Below are 23,600 nucleotides of genomic sequence, written 5' to 3' on the forward strand. Positions count from 1 at the left end.
GGCAGTGGGGGAGGTGGAGGTAGTGATGGAAATGGAGATGATGCTGATGATGGAAGTGATGAAGGAGATAGAGGTGGTAGTAATGATGACAGAGATAGAAGTGGTAGTGGAGATGGAGGTGGTGGTGATGACGGAGGTGATGAAGGAGATAGAGGTGGGAATGGAGGTGATGGTGGAGATGGAGGCAGTGGGGGAGGTGGAGGTAATGATGGAAATGGAGATGATGCTGATGATGGAGGTAATGAAGGAGAGAGGTGGTAGTAATGATGACAGAGATGGTGGTTGGTGATGGTGGTACTGTGACATCATTCTAAAGTTTTGTTTTGTTTTTAAAGATACATTTATTTATTATATATACAACTTTCTGCCTCCATGTATACCCACACGCCAGAGGAGGGCGCCAGAACTCATTACAGATGGTTTGGAGCCACCATGTGATTGCTGGGAATTGAACTCAGGACCTCTGGAAGAGCAGACAGTGCTCTTAACCACTGAGCCATGAATGTATTCCATATACTACATTTTCTAGACTTTTCTTAGTCAGACTACCAAGTAAGAACTGTGACCATCACCATGATACCAAAGAAGAAGGTGAGCCTGGGCAGGTGAATTCACTCACCAAAGTCATAAACTGATGAGTGACAGAGACAGACCTTAGATCAGGCTGACATCAGGGCTTTTTTGTTTTGTGTTCTTTTTGAAACTGACTCTCGTGCAGCAGAGACTAGCCATGAACTCACTCTCTGGCTGGGGATGATCTTGAACTAATGGCCCAGTCTCTCATCACTAGGCCCTGTGGAGCCTCCAAGTGGCTGACACTCAGCCACAGCCACAAACAAACCATACACTTTCACACACACACACACACACACACACACACACACACACACACACACTTTATGGCATGCATGCAAGCATAAGTACCCTCATACTACATACAGTACACACATTGAAACTTATCTACACACATACCTGCACACAGAGGTGTGGTAAAAACATGCTCACATACACGTTCATGCTCATACATAAAGGCAGGCATGCCCCCACAAGTACATGTGCACGCAGACACATACACAGGAGCCATACACACATGCAGACCCAGACTCACACTCCATCGCTGCACGCATACTTGCTGGCACCCAAACATGCCTGAGAGTTTTGTCCACAATGGCTGGCCAGGCACAAGCACCCACAGGCTGTCTGGGCAGGCAGAGCCGGACAGGTGTCCAACATGCCCCCAGGGGCTTATTCCTCGGCGAGAAGGCTGCCGGCTAATAATACCACAGTGCATTCCTGGCCGAGATAAGCAGCCCCAAGCATCCCCGGCACGTTCCAGCCTCGGTGTCTCACCCCTGTGGATTCCACCCACCCGCAGCGCTGTCCTGGGGCTGCACAGGAGCCGGCGCCGGGACACAGACATCTTGGCAAGGGCCTGCCACGAATCCTCTTGGCTCCTCTCTCACCAGGGTCCCTGATGAACCTGCCCAGGATAGGTTCCCCTCATAGATACCCACACAGGAAGGAGGGAAGGGACCTGCATTCATGGTGAGGAGAGGGCTATGGAAGCCATCCTGTCCCCACGGTCTACTGATACCCTACTATACCACCTCCAGTGCCAGGGAAGAAGCCACTCCCACATAGGGTTACCATATTTATGCCATGGCCTCCTCACCACAGCCTAACGCCACCATTGTTATTATAGCCATTCCTCTCATGACAGTGAAGGAAGAGACCCAGACTTTCCCCAGGCCTTCCAACTTCTCAGCCTGTCTCCTCCATGATCTCAAACTTCGCTCCCTCTTGGCCACTCTTAACAGACTGGGCAAGTGAGGGGCAACACTCTTTCTGGTGAATAAAAAACTTGTTTGTTATAGGCCCCAGGATGCACGGGTTCAGCCATGCAGACCCTTGTGGACAATCGCTAATCAAATAGTAGTCATTGGGGCTTGTTTGGGGACCTTTGGACCCTCAAGATGAAAGGTGTCCCCGAAGTAGGGCATAGAAGGACATAACCTTTACCTGACCCCAGCTTACTTCACAAGTCCCAGAGTCCCAGAGAGTACAGAGGAAACTTGGGAACTATGAAGACAGGGGCTCCTCTACCCATGGGAATAAGAGAGAGGAGCCCAGGCAAAGTGCTGGGCCTGGGAGAATGAGGCAGAGTTGGGGGGGGGGGTGCCATGAACTACAGTGTCCCAAGGGACACAATGGGAATGGGATGGTGCACAGAGGTCAGCAAGAAGAGAAATGACAAACACCTAAGGATGACAAAGGGACCTAAGGGAAGGAGAAGCAGGGAGAGAATGGAACCTTGGTCCTATGGATGGACGTCTACGGTTCTCTGTGACTCTCAGGCATCTTTCTTCACCCTGGTCTCAGGCTGATCCTTTAAAATCTATGCAACACACACACAGATGGACAGACAGACAGACAGATGGACAGACAGACAGACACAGAGAGAGATACCCAAATATCAAGCATCCTTCTTGGTAAGAATTGGATCTACAAGATGCTGCAATACTTCTCAGGTAAGGGCAGCAAGGCCAGAGAAGGGCGCTAGTTTCATCAAAACCACCCAGGATCCTGAGGATGGGATGAGGACCTGAGTATACTCATGTCCTCATTTAAAAAAAAAATGCAACCATTCTTGCTAGAATATGAAGAAGTGATGTGTCCTGAGCAGGGAAAGAAGAGGATCCCCTGGAGGGTGACTTTCCCAGCTCCAAGGACATCTCTATGGGGTAAGGGGGTCTAGACAGACACCCAAGCATGAGAACAGCAGCCAGGCTGGAGAGCAGGGACAGGACTGGCAGTAAATGTGCAGGGGCCGGGGAGTAGACCACCAGGGAAGCACAGCTCAAGGTGGGCTTCCCACACCATCCCCTCCTGGCCAGCCCCATACCCTGCAAAGCAGCCAGCTGTGCTTCCCAGACCTGCTGACCCGCGGCCAGCCCCTCCAGCACTGCCCACTGGCCATGCTCTGAGCAAGCCAGCATCCTTACATGGACATCTCAAGGGCTGATGCTCACTGGATGAGCATCCAGAGCAGCACAAGCTTCCCCTCCCTGCGGGCTCTCCCCAAGGTGCTTCCCCGCCCCACTCACACTCCTTGGGGCAAGCACAGCCAAGGCCAGCTAGGGAGGCTGGGGACAGGAAGAGGCAAGATGTGGATTCCTGAATTCACCATCTAGGAATCAGGGACCCACGCGAGAAAGTGAACACACCTCGTCAGCTGACTGGTAAGAAGCAATGACCAAGTTTTCCATCACATTAGACCTAGGCTCCAACAAGTATCCTTTCCAAGTCCTTCTGCCTGACCCAGAGCAAACGAGCAAGACAAGATGCTTTTAAGATAATCAGTGAAAATTGAACACAGACCGGAGTGAAGCTGATCTCAAGAAAGTATTACCAAAGATGTTAACTGGGCTAATGGCATTACCGCAATGTTAAAATAAAAGGTTCTTATCTGTTAACAACACACACTGCAGTATTAAAGATGATATCATGTCTGGGGCTTGTTTTAAAAAAACACTCCAGCAAAAAGTAAACAAATAAAAAGTGGGGAGGAAAGGGTTTGAAAAAGAAAAGAAATTTAAAAAAAAAGCACCAAATCAATGGTTGTTAAAGCAGAGCGATCAGAGGCCATTGTAAGATTCTGCTACATCTGTAAATGCTTTTAATCTGCCACTTTAAAAAAAAAAGGAACTGAAGGTGGGGGATGTATATTAGTCAGTAGAGCACTTGCCTAGCATGCATGGGTTCGATCTCCAGCACTGTAAAAACTGGCCATAATCCCAGCCCTCTGGAAGTGGAGGCAGGAAGGATGCAAGGTACTTGAGATCCTGTTTCAAAACCAACAACAATTTAAAAAAAAAATCATACCGGGAGTGGTGGTGCATGCCTTTAATCCCAGGACAGGGGTGGGGGGTGCAGAGGCAGACAGATCTCTGCAAGTTCAAGGACAGCCTGGTCTACAGAACAATTTCCAGGATAGCTAGGGCTAATACACAGAGATACCCTGTCTCAAAAATCCAATTTAATTAACATTTTTTTAAAAAAAAAGAATTCACACACACACAAAACAGAAGTATACTGTGTTCCATGCTGAATCTCAAGTACACAGAGAACATTAAAGAGAAACATGGATCAACAATTTTATATAAAATTATGTGTTTAAGAAAGAAAATGCATTGCTTGGTGTGATGGTACACACCTCTAATCTCGGTACTCTAGAGGCTGAGACAGGAAGATCAAAGGTTCAAGGTCAGACCCTTGTCTTAAAACACAAGACAATAACCACACACACAGAGACAAACACACACACACACACACACACACACACACATGTAATTGTTGATCAAGCCCATGAAATCTATCCCTCAGAACGAGTGGGAAATTGAAAAACCACACAGCACAGACACTAGAACGGCCACGGCTCTGTGGGGAAAGAGCCATGGCTGGTTACAGCTGAGACAGCCACAAACTCCCTTGAGTTCCCCATGTGGGACACAGTCGGGCTCCCTGCAGGTATATGGCTTTCCCGGGGCTGTGACTGGGTGGGCAGCTCCATAGAAAATAAGGAAACAACTCTAATCCCCACCGCCATTCATCCAGAGAGGCTCTGACCCAACCCTTGATCCATTATCTCTAGTCCCCAAACCTCTGTTGAAGAAAGATGCCATTGTGGCCATTGCACAGAGGGAAAATGTAATAGAGAGAGGTCCCAGGGCCTGGGCAGCAAAACTAGAATCTCAACTTGTCTCTCCGATGTTTAAGAAACCTTGCAAGCAAAAGCCAGAAATTAGTGTAGAAAGAGCCAGAGCAGGGTTGGAACTTCAGAGAGTTGACAAGAAGGGAAGTGGCCTGGGGGAGGCGGAAGAGGGAAAGCAAGACAGAGGGGCTGGACCATGCCGACCGGGAGCCCACATGGGGAAAGTCAGCAGAAAGGGCAAGGGAGCTTAGGTCAGGAGAACTCGAGTTTAGGATGGAGGCTTGTACTTAGAGCCAGAAATACACCAACTCAGTGTGAGAATCAGCTCCCAGAGCCTCCTGGAAACGCCAGCTGTTAGTGGATGTGTCCAGTTAGCACGGAGGAGAAGCTGGCGTCTGACGTCTCAAGGGGAAATGTTGATAAAGGGTGTTTTTCTTGCACTCAAACGCATGAGATAAATCCTGGAAAGGGCCTCCTGCCTCATCCTTAAAGCTAACGTGGGGTCACAAGGGTGCCCCATGGCTCTCAGCCCTGGGAGAGCTCACCTATGTCTCCTGACATCCAATGTCCAAGGGACGCCAGGCTAGATGGGTCTTGCCTCCCCCCATCTTAGCATCTTTTCTCAGGACCAGGGTCCTGAGTCTGGGTTGACTCAGGCTGGAGTAAAGCTTAGATGTGTAGCATTAGCATCACTGAAGTCCTGTCACCGCCCACTCCTTAGCTAGGTGATGCTGGGCAAGCAGCTTTTCCTCTCTGAGCCGCAGGTGTTCCTCCTGACACTATCTTTTTGCTCATGCGAAAAGTGGATGTGTGTGTGTGTGTGTGTGTGTGTGTGTGTGTGTGTGTGTGAAATGTATATATATACTTTCTCATGGGGTTATTTTGAGAATTTGTTGACTTGATCTACAGAAAGTGGTTACTATGAAACTTGGTACCTGGATGCTTAATAAATAATAAATATTAAATAAGTATTTCTATTATTTCTACGTGTAGTATTCTGATCTAGGCCATCTGAGACCTATCCTTGCGCTCCCTAGGATGCAAGGCCTCTGCAGAGACTGGTGGGAGAGAACTCAGCAGGGTGGACAGCAGCCTCAGACTGGAACAAGGAGGCGGCTAGAGGCTCTGAGGGTGGAGGGTGGCCCTGGCCTCCTCAGCTCCAGGAATGCGAGGCGGCGGGCGGAGGGGTGGGGGGACATGCCTGGACGCTGAGGTCAGGCAGTGTGTGTTTTTATCGTCATCGTCATTCTCACATGTGAGCCGGGGAGGAGGGGGGCGGGGACAAGAGAAGCAGCTGCAGGGAACACTGTGTATGGTCACTCTGTCCAGCCCCGATCCATCCCTGCACCCTGCACCAGGATGCGAGGGCCCCACCAGACCACTTTGGCCTCTCCAGTTAGGAGGCTGAAGCTTCACACAGGGCCTAGCCAGAAGCAGGGACAAACATCATTTACACACACACTCACACACTCTCTCACACCCACATGCATACACACACCACACACCATTCGCCAGGCTCTTCACAGCAGGAAAATGAACCTGTAACGCCAAGCCGGCCAGAGATGCTCACAGACAGGAGTCCCGTCTCCCAGTCCTCATCCCTGAGTCTAGGCTTTCGGAAGGACAGAGGAGTGAACAAGAAAAACACATGCTCTTACAGGCAGAGCAAGCCTCCCATGCTGCTTTAACCCAAGCTCAGGACCAGTCACAAGGACTCCATGACTCTCCATGCCCCTACAACACACGTATCTCCAGTGCAGGGCTGCCCAGCCCTCCCTTGGACACCACCCCCAACGTTCTGGAGATATCACTGAAGAGGACCCAGCAATACCTTCAGTGCCGTGTGCTCCCTCGGGCTTCTTCCATAGGAAGGTCTGCCTCAGAGCTAAGCCAACTCCCTCCTGTCCCCTTAGAATGTCCTCAGTGAAGATCAAGAAAGCCACCAGATTACTCTGTGTGACCCTGTCTGATGTCGCTCACTTCTGCAACTCCAACCCCCACAGCCTCAGTTTCCCCTTAGGTGTAGAAGGACCACTGATACACCACAGTGAGACACTGTTATCATATGATGTCCTCACAAGCTCATGTGTGATGCTTGTTCCCCAGCTGGTGGGGTTCTTATGGGAGGCCGTGGTTCTCACACAGGTGGAGGCAGGAGTATGTCACTAGGGGTGTGGCTTTTACGGTTAAACCCCTGCTTTCTGCCTTGTTCTTTACTTCTTTATCTAGTATGATGTGAACAGCTTCTGCCACACAATTCTGCTGCCATAAACCGGTTTGCTCCACCATGCCTGCCACAATGGACTGAATCCCTCTAAAACCATGAACCAAAATCAAATGTCCTCGCTTTGTGTGTTTCTCTCGGGTACTGTGGTCAGAGCAACATGAAAGTAATCAATATAGAAACCAGAGTCCTGGGCTGGAGAGATGGCTCAGTGGTTAAGAGCATTGCCTGCTCTTCCAAAGGTCCTGAGTTCAATTCCCAGCAACCACATGGTGGCTCACAACCATCTGTAATGAGGTCTGGTGCCCTCCTCTGGCCTGCAGGCATACAGACAAAACATTGTATAAATAAATAAATAAATAAATAAATAAATAAATAAATAAATAAATAAATAAATATTTAAAAGAAAAAAAAGAAACCAGAGTCCTATGGGTGAGGGGAGAAGAGATACAGTGTTCTCCCAAGTTCCCATAGTACCTTTCCAGCCACTGGGAAAATCAGGCCCTGAAGAACTAACTGTAGGAAGCTCTGCCCAGTTAGTATGACAACCTGCTCTCCCCCTGGTTCACATCCCAGAACGTCCCTCTGCATCTCTAGGTCATATCTACTGCCACCTCGGGATCTTCCTCACACTGTGCACACATACACACGCTCACCTGCCACACAACCACAGTTCCCACCTTGGCTCTGTGGTTAACCACCTTGGCCTCTCTGCTTCCCTTCCCAAACTGATCAGAGCCAAAAAGAGGAACCAGTAGAGCCCGTCAGTCCTCCTACGAAGGAAGGGCATCCTGTCTGGGTCTCTAGAAAGCATGATAGTCAGTCCAGCTTGGAGACGTCCCTTCTCAAAGCTGGAAGTAGCGAGACAGATCCACCCTTTGGAAGGACACTCTCGCTTACCTTCAAACATGGCCACAGAAAATCCTGCTGACTCCTCGCATGGCTAGAGTCAGCAGGACCTTTCCCCATTCTAGAGATGAAAGAAAGGGCTGGCCACACTCAGATCCCTCCTGGAAGCTAAGGTAGACTGGACCTAAACTTCCTATTTCCTTTCCAAGTTGGCCCTGCACCCTGATCCTTTCCACCCTTGGTGACACAAAGCTCTGGGTTTCCTTTAGAGTGTGAGGGGGTAGGTACCTCAACGGCAAGCTACATTCCCGGGGAGTGACAAACACCACCTATGCCGTGCTATCACGGCATGTTAGAGATATGAATGACACCTTCCAGCAGTGACCTCGTAAGAAGGAAAAGACTTTCAATCACGTGGCTGGGTCTCCTCCAGTCTGTTGAAGGATTCAGGAGCAAACTCGGAGATGTTCTGGGGAATAAGAAGTACTGCATCCAGAACAGTCCGCTGTAGCCCTGTCTAAGTTCACAGCCCATCAGCTGGCTGTGCAGGCCCCACACTTGCCAACCTGAAGTCCTGGGAAGCCTGTGCCTTAAATTAAGCTCAACAGATAGGAAGCGTGCATCTTTCCTGGGTGTCCTGACTCCAAAAACAGTCAAGCACTGAGGATTCTACCCTACTCTCTAGCGGGGTTCCCATACCACAGGAAAAGCATGCAACCCCAGCCTACAACCTACAGAGTGAGGGCCATATGAACACAAACAGGTGACCAAAATGAGAAACATCCAGGGGATATGAGGCAGTTCCTTACAATTAGCAAGTGTAGACCTGATAGAGTAGACATCAAACCAAACGGAGGCTAGCCCTTTGACATGGCTGAAGCCATAAACAGCAATACAGATGGAGGAGCTGTCCTAGGCTAGCCCTCCTGACAGGGTTGAAGCCATGAGCAACAAAACAGATGGAGGAGCTGTCCTGGGCTAGGGGATTAAGGAGACACAAGGCCTTATAGCGTTGTGGATTCTCTGGCTGGATCCCAGAGCAGCCATAGGAGTGCTAGCTGAATCCTCCTCGGCTGTCTGTTCACTGGTGGTACTGGACCAGGAGAACCTCTGTGTTTTGACAACTGTGGCGTAGTTGGGAATGATTTAACCCGGTAGTGGAAGATGAAGGGAAATCCTGAAACACTTCCCCAAATTCTCTGTAAAGCTGAAATCACCTGAAAAGTTTATAATTCAAAAAGTAGAGGGGAGTGGGGGCAGGGAGATAGCTCAGTCGGTAAAGTGCTTGTTATGCCAGTACAAGGACCTCAGCTCAATCGCCAGAGCCCACAGGAAAATGCTCCCACTAATGGCATGCATTTGTAATCCCAGGTCGGGGAAGTGGAGACAGAAGGATTCCCAGGATAAGCTAGCCACCTAAGCTCCAGGCCAGTGAGCTCCTGTCTCATAGGACGGCATTCATGAAGGTGACACCTGCAGTTGTCCTGTGGCTACCACAAACACATGCACAAACCCAGGAATATGCACACACACACACACAACACACACACACACACATACACAACACACACACACTTTTTTAAAGAACCTTAGATCCAGATTAAGGTCATAATAACCAGAAGACAAGAAAGGATCAAGCCTTTAGAGGGAAAGAACTCAACCCAAGATGTGCCCCCAGAAGCCCTCAGGCACCCCAACAGAGAGAGCTGACGATACAGGCTGCTCAGGGCGCATAGCAAGCACATCTGGCCAGGAGATCAGGTGACACAGGCATTTCTGCCCTGGGGTCCTCAGACAGGCCAAATCAGCATCCTATACACAGCCACCACAGTCACAAACCACTGGCCACAGTACACCACGCATTGCAGGATACACTTCATCCACACCCCAGACCCTTGCCGTCGGCAGCTACGAGCCCAACCAAATCACTGCAGAGATGGCCCAAGGCCACTCCTCTGTCAGCAGAGGCAGGAATAAGTAAGCCAGCTTTGACTCTCAGCCCCCACATTGTCAAACAAGAGACTGGTCACCCCCAGTCCAGCCTTCCTCTCTGACACAGTTGCCGAGAGCTTACCACCTCATAGGACAGCCCAGGGCTGTCTTCCAGGGAAGGCTGCAAGCCTTAGTCAGGCAGAAAATGAAGACAATCTGAAGCCATCTTCAGACTCCACCCACAGCAGAGCAATGGTAGCAGCCACCCGCATTTATCTGCCCTTCTGAGCATTTTATACGTATTAATTCATTAGATTCTCACCATACCATGTAAGGGAAGACCTTCCACGAATCAAGAATTCAAACCACAAAGCGGCCCCACATCCCAGCTAGTTAAGTCAGACTTGGGGTCAGCTCAGACTCTACCAAGGCTCTCCTCAATCCTGCATTCAAATCAGGGGACCTCATGCCAAGCTCACCAGCCATGAGAGCACACTGTTAACTTCTCAGCCCACTTCCTCCTCTGCCCCGGAGGAGACGCTCGTGTCCATTACCGAGAAGTCCCGAGGATTGGATTCCGTGGATCCCATGGGCTCAAGGACACAGGATCTCTGCAAATGTGCCTGGTGGTGGAATCCAAGCCGTGTGAGTGTCCACGGACAGGAAGAGGCTGCTCCTCCCGTCTTTCATGACCCAAGAGTGACCGGCCCCCTGCTGTGCCACAAAGAACCTGGCTTGAACCCAGATACCTCTGGGCACCCTCGCTTGGGTGCCCCGGGGCCAGTGCCAGTGGGAACAGGTCAGGGCGTTAATCTATGACTTATTCTGTGCCCAGGGCACACACACCCCTCTCCTCCTAATGGCCCCCCATGAACATCCACTCACCTGCCCACTGCAGCAGACAGCTCACCAAGTCATACATCAGCCAGGCACTAGCACCCCCTGGGAGTCCCCAGCAGGGTAGAACAAAAAGGAAAACCAACCAAGGAGGAAGCTGGCCAGCCACAAGTGACTGTGGGTGTGTGGGATGTCATTCTGTGGAGCTACCCTAACCTGCCGCTGTGGATCTCCTGGGCCTCGAGCCCTGGGTTAGTATGGAAACACTTGGTGACTTACAAGCCTAGGATGCCGTGATATTAGATTAAGAGTCATTGATTGAACAAGGGCCTATATCACCTGCACCTGCAAGGTGTCTAATCCTCACGTCAGCCTTGCAAGTCAGTGTGACAGCAAGATCAGTGTCACCGTGTGTACGGCTAAGGATTGAACCTGGAGCCTTTTGAGGGCTAAGCAAGTAAGCAAGCACCTGCTTTAACATCCCACTTCTTTTTCTTTCTCTCTCCTTTTTCTGTCTTTATTTTCTTTTTTTCCTTTTTTTTTTCCTGGTTTTCAAGACAGGGTTTCTCTGTAGCCCTGGCTGTCCTGGAACTCACTCTGCAGAGCAGGCTGGCCTTGAACTCAGAGATCTGCCTACTCTGCCACCCTCCAAGTGCTGGGATTAAAGGCAGGCACTACCACCACCACCACCACCCCACCCCCAGCTTCTTTCTTTTTCATTTTGAGAAAGTCCCAATAAGTTGCTTAGGCTGACCTGGAACTCACCCTGTAGCCAAGCCTGGCTTGAACTTTCAGTATCCTGCCCCAGCCTTATGTGCTTATGTGATTACAGCCTGACCACCAGGCCTCCGGGTTTCCCTGGTTTTCTCTCTCTCTCTCTCTGTCTCTGTCTCTGTCTCTGTCTCTGTCTCTCTCTCTCTCTCTCTCTCTCTTTCTGTATGTGTGTGTCTGTGTGTGTGTCTGTGTGTGTCTGTGTGTGTATCTGTGTGTGTCTCTGTGTGTGTCTCTGTGTTTGTATGTCTGTGTGTGTGTTTGTGTGTTTGTGTCTCTGTGTGTGTCTGTGTGTGTGTCTCTGTGTTTGTATGTCTGTGTGTGTGTGTTTGTGTATCTGTGTGTGTCTGTGTGTGTGTCTCTGTGTTTGTATGTCTGTGTGTGTGTGTGTTTGTGTATCTGTGTGTGTCTGTGTGTGTGTCTCTGTGTTTGTATGTCTGTGTGTGTGTGTGTTTGTGTGTCTGTGTGTGTGTCTCTGTGTTTGTATGTCTGTGTGTGTGTTTGTGTGTTTGTGTCTCTGTGTGTGTATCTGTGTGTGTCTCTGTGTTTGTATGTCTGTGTGTGTGTGTGTTTGTGTATCTGTGTGTGTCTGTGTGTGTGTCTCTGTGTTTGTATGTCTGTGTGTGTGTGTGTGTTTGTGTGTCTGTGTAGAACAGAGGACAACTAGCAAGACTCAGTTCTCTTCTTCTACTAAGTGGGTTCCAAGCATCATGGTAAGCATCTTTACCTGATTGACCCATGTCGCCATTCTGTTGTGAACATTTTTACACCAATAAGGAAACCAGATTTCTGGGGTGAGCATGTGCCTCACCTCATGTGAGCAGAAGAGTCAGGATTCATTGGTGTTTGAGGCCAGGAACGCCAACCTCAATTAGGCCAGTGATGTAAACCAAACCTTGGCCTGTAAGCAAAGCCTGCTTGGAGGCCACTGGGTCTCAGGTTGTATCCCAGGGCCATGAGACACCACCTGCTTCTCTCGGCCCAGCAACACCCAAGCGGGCAGGGCACTGTGAGCTCTCTTGGCCCAGCGGGACCCCAGCAGGCAGGGCGCTGTGAGCTCTCTTGGCCCAGCTGGACCCCAGCAGGCAGGGCACCCTGAGTTCTCTCAGCCCAGCGGGACCCCAGCAGGCAGGGCGCTGTGAGCTCTCTTGGCCCGGCTGGACCCCAGCAGGCAGGGCACCCTGAGTTCTCTCAGCCCAGCTGGACCCCAGCAGGCAGGGCACTGGGTGTTCTAGCTGTCCAGTTGTCGTGCCCAGGCAATGGAAGCCCACCAAAAGCTTCTCTCTTACTCTGTCTCAGCTGGCTCTGCAGGTAGCGAGCCACCAGCAGAAGCAACAGGAAGACTTACTGACATAAGTCATACCCCACTGACAGGACTTCTAAGTGTTAAGTTACCTAAGGTACTTCTGCCCTCCACTTCTCACTATGGACCTCAACCTTCCCTACACCCCACTGTGAGACTGTGCTGACCGGTGCCCCCTCAGCAAATTTCACCTCCCATGATCCTCCACCTCCCTCCCTCTTCTTGTCCCCAGCCTTCCATCTCCCACCTCTGATGTGTCTCCCTCTGCTCCAAGTCCTCCCCTCCCACCCTTCTGAACTTCTAAGACCTCTCTGACTTTTGAACCCCCATGTGATGTTTACATAGCCCGGAGCCAGAAACACCAAAATAAATAAATAAATGGGTGCTTCGAGGAGTCACAGTTAAGGAAAGTAAGAAGCCATTGGGGCTCAGTGTAACTTTATCCCCTAGGCTTGCCACTGCAGATAGGGAACATACATGCAACATACTCCAAGCCCGCATGTTATTGCTACACGCGCACGTACGCGCGCGCGCGCACACACACACACACACACACACACACACACACACACCGGTACCTCAGAAAGAATTTGAGCAAGAGGGCAGCTGTAGGAAGTGAGTACAGTAATAACTTCTTGCAGCAATAACTGGCATTACAATGGAAAATTCTGTAAAAGTAAGTCGGGGCGAGGTGGAATTGCTTTTTTTTATTTGGTTGATTGGTTGTTGGGGGGGGTTGTTTGTTTTATTTTTTCGTTATTCAAGACAGGGTTTCTCTATGAAACAGTCCTGGCTGTCCTGGAACTTGCTTTGTAGACCAGGCTGGTCTCGACAGAGACCTGTTTCTGCACCACCACCGCTGGGCTAAAATGAATTCCTTTACGTTATGGAGGAAACTGATAAATCTGTAGCCAGGATGATGAAGGAAAGAAGAAAGGAAGGAAGGAAGGAAGGAAGGAAGGAAGGAAGGAAGGAAGGAAGGGAAACAAACGAGACTCAAATGACCAGAATCAGAAATGAGAGAGGTAACATCTCTCATGTGACCCCCACAAAAATAAAAAATAATAAAAAAAATTAAATGATGAAGGAACACTACAAATGATCCTCCTGCCTCTGCCTCCTTCAGCAAATCCTACCAGTGTGCGCCACCACAACCGGCTACAAATGATTATATGTCAACAAAACTAGGTAACTACAATGAAATATATATGTTTCCTAGAAAGATACAAAGTACCAAATCTGACCCAAAAAAGAAACAGAAAAGTTGACTACTCTATACAACATACAGATTGAATTAACAATAAGCATTTTACCCACAAAGAAAAATCCAGGCCCAGATGGCATCGCAGATGAATTCTATCAAAAATTTAAAGAATAATCTATTTCAGTTGTCTACAAACACTTCCAAAAAGAAAAGTGCCAGGCCCAGTGGCGCACATCTGTAATCCCAGTCACCTGGAATACTGAGATGGCAGATGGTGGGTGGGTGGGTAAAGTTCCCTTGAATTCTGGGATAGCCTGAGCAACACAGTAGGATCCTGTCTCAAAATCATAACAAAACCAAAAAATATAAAGAGCAGATACAGGATCCAGAGAATGCTTCCCACGTCATTCTGAGTCCAGTTTTACCTTGTCACTCAAACCAGAGACAGATATTGTAAAACAAAAATAAAACCACACTCATATCTCTCATAAAGCCTCCCCCGAACTGTCAGATCTCATCCAACGACAAATAGGAGTTATATATATATATATACCACCGCCAAATGAGATTTATCTCAGGAAGACAAGGCTGTTCCAGTATTTGAAAATCAATGCTTAAAACACTTACAATAGGCTTTAAAAAGCACAAGACTGTCTTCCTCAATTGCTTTTTCAACGTAAGTTTTTGAGACAGAGTTTCGTACTGAACCTGAACCTGGAACTTGCTGATTGGCCAGACTGGCTGACCCGGGAGCTGTAAGGCCCCATCCGTCTCTACCTCCCCAGCGCTGCTTTTACTCGCACTACAGTCTGAACTTGGGGCTCCATGTTTGTGCAGCAAGCACATCACTGACCCAACTATTTCCCCAGACTCCTAGTTTGGTTGTCTGAGAACTTAAGGTCCTGCTGCTTCCGTCTCCTGGATGCTAGGAGGGCTCAAGAGGTATAGCGGGCGTATGAGCACCTTGACAGCCAAACAGGTCTGCTTGCTCGAGCACTCTCCACACGGTCTGCTGGCCCTCTTCCTCAGACTCCTGCTCCCAGAACCCACTGAGATAGTCCTTAGCACTGGAACTCTGCCCATCTATAGTACACAGGTCATCCAAGGTGCAGCTTTTCTGGGTTTGGCTTCTCTCACCCAGCACCATGTCTCTGGGTCTCCTCCTGTGTGTAAGACTAATCCATGACTCTCTCTCTCTCTCTCTCTCTCTCTCTCTCTCTCTCTCTCTCTCTCTCTCTCTCTCTCTCTCTCTCTGTGTGTGTGTGTGTGTGTGTGTGTGTGTGTGTGTGTGTGTGTGTGTGTGTGTTGAAACAGGGCATCGTGTAGCCTGGCCTCAAGTTCACTATTTAAGTGAAGATACTCTTGAACTTCTGCTCCTTCTGCCTCCCTCTCCACAGCACTGAGATCACAGGCATGCACCTCTATACCTGCTTTATGAGGTGCAGAGGGTAGATAAAATCCAGGGTTTCCTTTGCATTAGGCAAGCACTCTCCCAACTGAATGGCATCTCCAGTCCAAGCCTATGACTTTTTACTGCCCGGGAAGAAGATTCTGAAGACTGTATCACCATTTGCTCACCCATTGCCCTGACGCAAAACATTCCCGCGTTTTCCAGTCTGGGTCTCTCGTGATTTTAGGACCTGCACATTCATCACCACATGGAAAGGTTTTTATTTCTCTCCAGCAAACACCTCAGAGCAAGACTGCTAAAAAGCCGTATCAAGCTTGGCTACAAACAGCCCTGTCACTTGTCCAGAACCCCAGTGCCCACACACACAGCATGCAGAGCATGACCCGGGTGTCTGTGCTAAAGTGTCCAGGTGACTCCAACACCCACACAAGACCTCAGGTCCTGGCTATGTTCATCAGGTGTCACAAGGTGGCAAACAGCCAAAGCCTCACTAACTGGCATACACAACGACCTTGCTTTTCCCTTACAACAGAGGGGGGTGGAGACAGCGCTGGTGCAAGTGTCTAGTCTTGATTTCATCACCTCAGCAAGCTGTGCCGGGGTCTCAGATCTCCCCACCTTTCATGAGACAAGAGACAGTAGGGAGAATAAACCAAAGCGAATCAGTATTCCTAACTTTTTGAGCACTATGTTTTGAACTTGGCACTCCAGCTGGGTTACCATTCTCAGTGTTCATAAGACCCCCATTATATAAGTACTATTATAATCACCATGTTACAGATGAGGAGACAGGTTCCGAGAAGTTTGGCGACTTGCCACAGGCCACACGGTGAGCATTACTGGGACAGTCAGGATTGAAACACAGGAGTCTGTCTCCAGGGCCAAGGAGCTTAAACACTCTACCAGGCTTGGAGTCACAGACTGAACCTGGGGTCGCAAGCCCCTCCCACTCAGCTATTCTTAGTGGCTCGAGAATAGTTTCCTCCAAGACAGCTACACAGAAGGCTGTGAGTCTGTTCATGAGGGCCTAGCATCAGAGGTGATACCACAGTGAAATACGGGTTTCCCTACAGGATGACCTTTTCCTTTGGAGCTTAAAGGTGAACTGGAGCCCTTTGGGTACTGGGGAGGAGACTAAGTCATGGGTGTGTTCTTCCCTCCTGGGCCTGGCCTGAACATAGAAAAGAACTTCAGGGAAGGAACCGGTGAGAGATCTCAGTCGCCCAAGGCTGGCACACCCAGGCCTCTGTTCCTTTCATGTAACTCCCATCTGACCTGCAGGGGGCCAGGAGTATTTTGCTGGGAGGAGCCATAATCTGATCTGATCAAAACAGGACACTAAGGTTCTGCTGGCGAGTCCATCTGGGGGCCAGGGGAACCTGGGCCCACTATTCTGTAACGCCCTATGGTGCCCCTGCAACTCCTGTAACTCTAAAATGGTTCTAATCTATACTTAAAATAACAACATAAATACATGGAGGCTGTAGCATGAGAAAGTGGAGGTCGGGAGGCAGAGAGAACAACAGAGCGAAAATCTGAAGTAGAATGAGATGCGGGGCTGGAGAGAGGGCTCAGTGGTTAAGAACACTGGCTGCTTTTCTACAGGATCAGGGTTCAGATACCATGGTGGCTCACAACGGGCTCTAACTCCCTCTTCTGGCCTCCTCAGGTGCCAGGTAAGCAAACAGTGCACAGACATATGTGCAGGCAAAACATCATACACATAAAATAAAAGTAAATTTTGAAAATTAGTGGGAAGCAAATGCTAACCACTCCTCAACAGCAGAGAAAAAAATAAGGCGCAGGCAAAGGTCCCAAGAGGTCCAAGAATGGAAGACTGTGGGAGAATTAGTCTCTATAAAAACTGGAGAAGGGGTGTGCTGGAACCATACTGAGATTCCAGACCCTTCTCTCCCACATCCTTGTTCCCTTCACTCCCCTCTCACCTGGTCAACCCCAATACAAGTCCACTGTACAGAGATGCAGGAGCCCCGCTGGCCACCTTTACTAGGCTTCAATGGTCAATACCTAAAATAGGGTTACTGTGAGCCACGCCCACCTCCCCTCCCAGCCTGCGACATGAATGGGAGTAGATTGCATGTTGGGAAGTCCTGTGCAGACACAGGCGAAGGAACACGATATTGTATCATCAGAGATGCATGCTGACACTCAGGCAGCCTCCCTGAATCGCTTAGCCTGGCCCTTTCCTCTGGGCATTTGCAGCCAGCTTCTGGTATAATCTGAATGTCAGTATCCCTCATGGGTTTGTTACCTATGCTGGGTCCCCAGCTTATAGAGCAGTTCTAAAGGCTGAGGAGCCTTTAAGGAGGTGGGGCCGAGGCCATGGGAGCAGGTCACTGCAGTGGGTGACTCTCACTTGCTGGCTCTGCTTCCCCCTCTCCCCATCTCATGCACCCACCGCCATGCCTCGCCACCACGGTAGAAAATGAAATCTCTCAGAAACCGTGAGACGAAACAAACCTCTCCCCCCTTGAATAGCTTCTGTTGATATTTTGCCATAGACACAGAAGTAACTAGCATGGCCTTAGCATGACTCCACTGTGAAGACTCCATGGGTTCCTCCCACTGGCATACAAGCCCACGCAGGACCCTCCACCTCACAGGGCTGCCCTGTGTTGCAGGAGATAGTGCACATGGGTGGCAGTGGGAGACTTCTAAGCCTGGAATGGAAAAGACATAGTGTTCCTGTCTCCATGCTCTTGAGTCATTCCCAGGCAGCCAGTACCACATGAGAATGCTCAAGTGCCCTTAGCAGAAGACCACAAAGCTGAAGAGAGGCTTTTATCTGCAGCCAGCCCCACTGGTAGCCCCAAAAGAGAGCCCCTGAGAGAGGTCCCTCAAACCCCATTAGGCCTTCAGAAGATTGCTGCTAAGCCTGCTGATATAGGTCTGTCATCTTAGCTACTTTATAAGCTAAGGCATCAGGATGGTAAGAATATGGCTAGCCTGGGCTATAGCAGAGTTCAAGGTCTGCCTTAGTAAGACCCTATCTCGGAGAAAAGCAACAAGAGACTCACAAGCTTGCTTAGCATAGCTGAGGTCCTGAGTTCACTCTCTAACATGGGTGGATTGTAGGGGTGGAGACAATGTTGCCTGCCTTGCTTTGCCTGGCTAGATCTGGCCAGCCAAGCCCTTCTCCAACTCCAGAGCCTCAGCGACAGTGAGCAACACAAATGGCTATCGTTGCTTTGATCTTCTAAATTTAGGGAGTTCTGTTGTTACATTATATATTGCTGTGTACCCATACCCCAACCCCATCCCAGCACGGGTATATACTATTGGAGCATTCTGGAAGGCAGAATCAAGAACCAGCAAGAAAATTTCCCAATGGAGGGAAGGGAGAAAACTGGAAAAAGACACAAAACAAAGGAAAATCTCCCACAGTGCTTTCAAGGAACCTTCTCCCACACTTCCTCTAACTCAGTAAACGAAGCCATATGTCCCCAGTCGCTCTGGCCAAAGACCTATGAGTCAGTGATTCTCTCTCACACCCAACATCCCACCCACCGGCAAAGCTCAAGACTTTGAAACACACCCCAGCCGGCCCCTTCCTCACTCCTGCCCCCATGATTCTGAGTGCCACACCACCAGCCAACTCGCTGGGTACTCTTAAGAAGATGCCACTAGCAGCTTCTGGCCTTGTCCTTGCCTGGAGGCAACACAGCCTCTCACCGTGGCAGCCCCGTCCTGTTTCTAGTGCCCTAAACTCTCCAGCTTACCCTCCTTCCTTCAAGCTCGCCTCACCTCAGGGCCTTTGCTTGGCTCTTCTCCTTCACAGCACCAGGAGCATCCTCTGGGTCTCCCGTCCCATAACACCTCCTCCAAGCACTTGTGCTGGGCTAATCCTGCCTATCCCGCTTATCAGCTGCCTTAGAGCAGGGTCCTGTACGTGGAGAGGGCTGGCCAGCTGCTTGGTGGCTCCCCTAGAAGCGGAGGGTGGAGGAGATGACCACCAAGCTGATCTAGCTACAAGCCCGCAGCACAGAACTCAGCTTCCCAGCTGGAGAAGAAACAGCCTGCAGTGAGAGCTGTGGTTTGGGTAGAGTCTTGCTAGCTGGGTGGAGTACACCCACCAGGAGGTTCCACTTCCTATAGGGGGAAATCCGATGAAAAGCTCCGTCTGTATGGAGGTGCCCTGCCCGACCCCTCCCCTTCAACTTCGCCTCCTTGGCTAAGCAGCACAGAACTGTATAGCCTGGGGTACCTGCACCCCCAGCACAGGGGAGACCCGTCCATCAGGCAGGCTGATGCCCCTAAAAGTCATCTTTGGTATCCTTCTGAAACAGGGGACTACTGTCTGTCACGTCTTTCTGAGCCACCTATTCCAACTAACTTTTCACTGACAGTAAACTCTTCACCTGATCTTCTTAACAGTCTCCTGATGCTACTAGGAGGCAGAAAGCAAAAGAGGAACATTTAAAAAAGGACAGAAAACAATGGGCCAATGGTCAGGGGAGGACAATCAAGGGGGGCACAAAAGGCCATGGCAGAGGAACTACACCTATACTTTTTGGTGCCTTGGTTCCTCCAATTCAAAGCAACGTGATCTTCCACCCTGTGGGATTACAAGATTCAGATCTGATAGTGTGTGTACTGCGTGTGCTCATAAGGCTTAGGCCCAGAGAGCACAAATGTTCACTGTCACTGAGAAACACTGATATGGGAAAGGGCTGCGCGGGGTAAGGAGAGGAGCAAGCAGTTTGGTAGTTTCAGGGGTTAAAGATGGAGAACTCTGCCCCAGATGAACTGAGCAAAGAGGACATGAGAGGGAGACAAGAACACGTTGACTCCCCCACCCCCAAAGATAAAGCTAACCCAGCCAGGGAAGCCAGATAGCCAGTATTCCTGCTGCAAGCCACAGGCCCTTTGCAGCCCAGAATTTATAGTATGCAGCTCTTCCAGGAGTCCTTGGGGGCATAGTCAGGATCTCACAGACGGGAGCAGATCACTCCCAGACCTGAGGTTCCATCAACAGCCCCTTCTCCTCCGAATCAGGCCTGTTCCTCAGTAGTGGGTTGTTTGTTTGTTGTTTGATTGATTGGTTGATGGTCAATCGATTGATTGATTGATTTTTGAGCACTTCTGTGGCGTGGGCACTTAGGACTCACAGCCTGAGCTCACTTAACATTCAAAACGTTTTGAGAGGTGGGCATCTTAACCCCATGCCCTTGGGGTGGATCGGGTTCAGTTAGAACTGTGACACACCTACCACCTCCCAACTAATAAAAAGGTAAAGCCGGAGGGTAAAAGCGGACCCTGCACCTATCCCTGCTCTGTGGCTTCCTTCTCACCTGGGCTCCTGCCAGAGGGGCAGGTGAAGTGACAGGAAGGGGGCGGCCTGGAGCCTGAGCAGACACGGGGAAGAGTAGCGAGAGAAGTCCTAATCCGTCGCAAACCTGGTGGAAGCTAAGCCACCTGCCAGCAGCTGCCTTCCAAATTCATGACACCCTCATCACCCCACACCCCATTACTCCACAAAGCTGACCCACCACCTCCTGCCCAGACCTGAAAGGACGTGTTTGAACAATCAAAGCAATCGCTCCGGTCTTCTCGCCTCAGTTTCCCTCTCCTGCATGACCTGCCAGGAAACACTGGAGAAACTAAGCTCGGAAATTGGGGGGGTGGGGGGCGCGGATTGGCCCATGAAGAATGGGTAGTACCTTGTCAGACAACTCCACGGCCCAGCCCCCACTCTCTGTTGTGCAGAGGCTACCCCAGGCTGGCCGAATGGGGCCGCGCAGGGCAGTACACGGCGGGACCAGGACCCCCAGAACCTCCCTGGCCTTGGCCTTCACCTTGACCCGTGCCCCGCACTTTGCATAACCAAAGAGCAGCCGCAGCCGCCCCGCCCCACCCCGCCCCCTACCAGCTCCCCGCTGTCCCTTACCTTGGCCTGGCATTTCCGATGACAGGAGAAGCTGCAGACTGCAGGAGCGAGACAGAAAGAAAGTTTTAGCCGCGAGGTATGAAATGGAAACTCAGGCGCAATCTCCTCCCACCCCAGCCCTCCACGCCCGGCAGGGGGAGGGGGGACAAGGAGAGGGGCGGAGGGACTGAGGGGAGGCAGAACGGGGAGCCCGGGTGCGTACCCCCGAGGGCGTCCGCTGGAGTCCCGCCAGGCCGAGGTGGTGGGGACCCAGGCCCAGTGCCAGCGGCACAGAGGAGCAAGGGGGCCTCTCTCCTCACACCCAACTACAGGCAGGCCTGTCACACGTGCCCTCCCCTAGGCCAGAGGCCCGGGCACACCCGCAGGCACACACAGCACTCAGGACTCTCCCCACCACATAATCACACACACACACACACACACACACACACACACACACACTCGTGCTACAGAGACCCTGGGATCTGTGGCACAGAACAAACACACACACACACAAAGTTCCTGCCTACATGTGAGTGTGCGCACACACATACACACACACTTGGAGAACTTGCTCTCCCTCCCACTACCAGAAGCTGGAATCAAATTTCCTATCAGGTTCCCCGAAGCCAGGAATGTCCCCTGTTCTGCGGCCCCACCCCCCAGGGCACTTGGCACTTCTAGAAAGTTCCAGGAGCCTTTCCCAGGGGTGCTTGAGGGCCTCTGACCTGGGTTCTGAGTTGATTTGGGTCTGCTGGGACAGGAGAGCCTAGCTACTGGTTAGAGAAAGAGGGAAGCGGGCGGAAGAGGTGCACCCTAAATCAACTCTCAGCTGCCCCTGCCAGTCTGTCCACCCTACTCACCCCTACCAGCTTCAGCCACCAGCTTTTGGCAGAGTCCTGGCTGGAGGCTGAGGTTCAGACGCCCCACTGCAGTCACGGAGGCTATGGAGTTCCCCACACCCAGCCTGGCCAGCAAGGTGGAGCCTGGGATGTCACCTTGACCACTGGCACCCTGTCCTGGCCCAGTTCAGGCCGTGTGACTCAACCTGAGCTGAGCAAGGCCGTACTGACCCCGCCAGCCCAGCTCAGCCCTTGGCCTATGACATATCCCCACCACGTCATCACCATCCAGCTAACGTTTGCCTTCTCCTGATTCCCTACGCCTGTATCCCCACTCTAGATGACAGCCCCCTCCCTTCCAGAAGGTGTTCCCCTCACATGAGCACCCTCCCCACCTCACCCCCATGCCTTCCTTGGGACAGGGACTTTAGGACTGAGAAATCCTCAGTTCAATTGGCCTGAGCCTAGGAGACCCCCCCTTGCTGGCCAAGACTACAAATGGATACCCCCATCTGTACTTGGTACACTGTAAGGGCTTAATAGGTGTCCCCTGAGTTGGACCTAGCTGAAAGTCTCCCCATGACTGTATGGCCCCTGTCATTTAATCACCTCCCACATTCAGCCGTCCCCTGAACCGCAAGACCCCTGCCACAGCTCAAGTTCAATCAACAGCTCCTTCAGCCCACTGGGCCTCTCAACCCCCAATCTAGACACTAGGGGCATAGTGGGGGACCAGGACTCTGTCTTCCTCCAGTGTTTTCCACATTTCTGACATTCCCAGGACGCAACAAGCTCTCTTCTCCCTGGGGGCCTTTGTTTATGCTGTTCTGGCAGCCTGGGACTCTCTCTGTCATCCCCAGTCCTTAGCGAGTCAAATCCCCCTCAGCTGGTAGGATCCACTCAAGGCTGCCTCCTTATAAAGGCCTTTCCTGACTGCCCACATTACAGTGGGCCTAAGTTAGTTCTTTCAGGACCCCTATTGTCACCTCGTCTGACCAGTTCATAATCTGAAGTCTCCCTAGGCAGCTTCCAGCTGAGCTGTCTGCCTGCACTAAACTCTTGAGCACAGGGAGCTTGCCCATCTCACTAAACCTGTATCCTCTGCAGCTAGGACAGTATCTGCTTCAGACTCTGGACCACACCGTGTCACAAGGCCTAGGCAGACCAGCTTGTGATCCAGAACCAAGCATGGATGCACCCGTGATCCAGAACCAGGCATGGATATGTCTGTGATCCAGAACCAGGCATGGGTATGCCCATGATCCAGAACCGGGCGTGGGTGTGCCCGTGATCCAGAACCGGGCGTGGGTGTGCCCATGATCCAGAACTGAGTGTGGGTGTGCCCGTGATCCAGAACCAGGCATGGGTGTTTTTCTGGCTTTGCGATAGAAGGACACCCTTTTTCCAGGCAGTTCTCAGGATGGTGACTTGATGAGCACAGCCTGGGGCAATGCCAGCGCTCACCTTGGTAGGTGCCCTTTGTAGAGCCCTGCTGTAGGACCATAGGAGCCTCTCAGTGGACAGACACTCAGCAAGTGTCCCCAAGTGGAGGCACACGGGCAGTGGCAGTCCAGAACTCCCTGAATGGTGAATGTAGAGCTGTATGGGAAAATATCCCCACCCCACTTC

At 50.9% G+C, this 23,600-nt stretch overlaps 1 protein-coding gene across 12 annotated transcripts in view; it reads right to left on the reverse strand.

Annotated features, from left to right (window-relative positions):
• The window catches only part of Tns1 (tensin 1), a 222,161-nt gene that overhangs the window by 142,335 nt on the left and 56,226 nt on the right, over positions 1–23,600 (reverse strand). For 9 of the 12 annotated variants that reach the window (XM_075951155.1, XM_075951154.1, XM_075951157.1 and 6 more), the window contains exon 3: positions 21,151–21,188. In XM_075951155.1, coding sequence (XP_075807270.1) covers positions 21,151–21,188 — 38 coding nt within the window. Of the gene's footprint in view, positions 1–21,150; positions 21,189–21,352; positions 21,442–21,857; positions 21,887–21,992; positions 22,076–23,600 lie in introns of those variants that run through there. The other 3 variants (XM_075951173.1, XM_075951175.1, XM_075951174.1) reach the window with 3 other exon arrangements.

This window comes from Microtus pennsylvanicus, chromosome 17 (genome assembly GCF_037038515.1).
Source record: "Microtus pennsylvanicus isolate mMicPen1 chromosome 17, mMicPen1.hap1, whole genome shotgun sequence".
NCBI classification, from domain to species: domain Eukaryota; kingdom Metazoa; phylum Chordata; class Mammalia; order Rodentia; family Cricetidae; genus Microtus; species Microtus pennsylvanicus.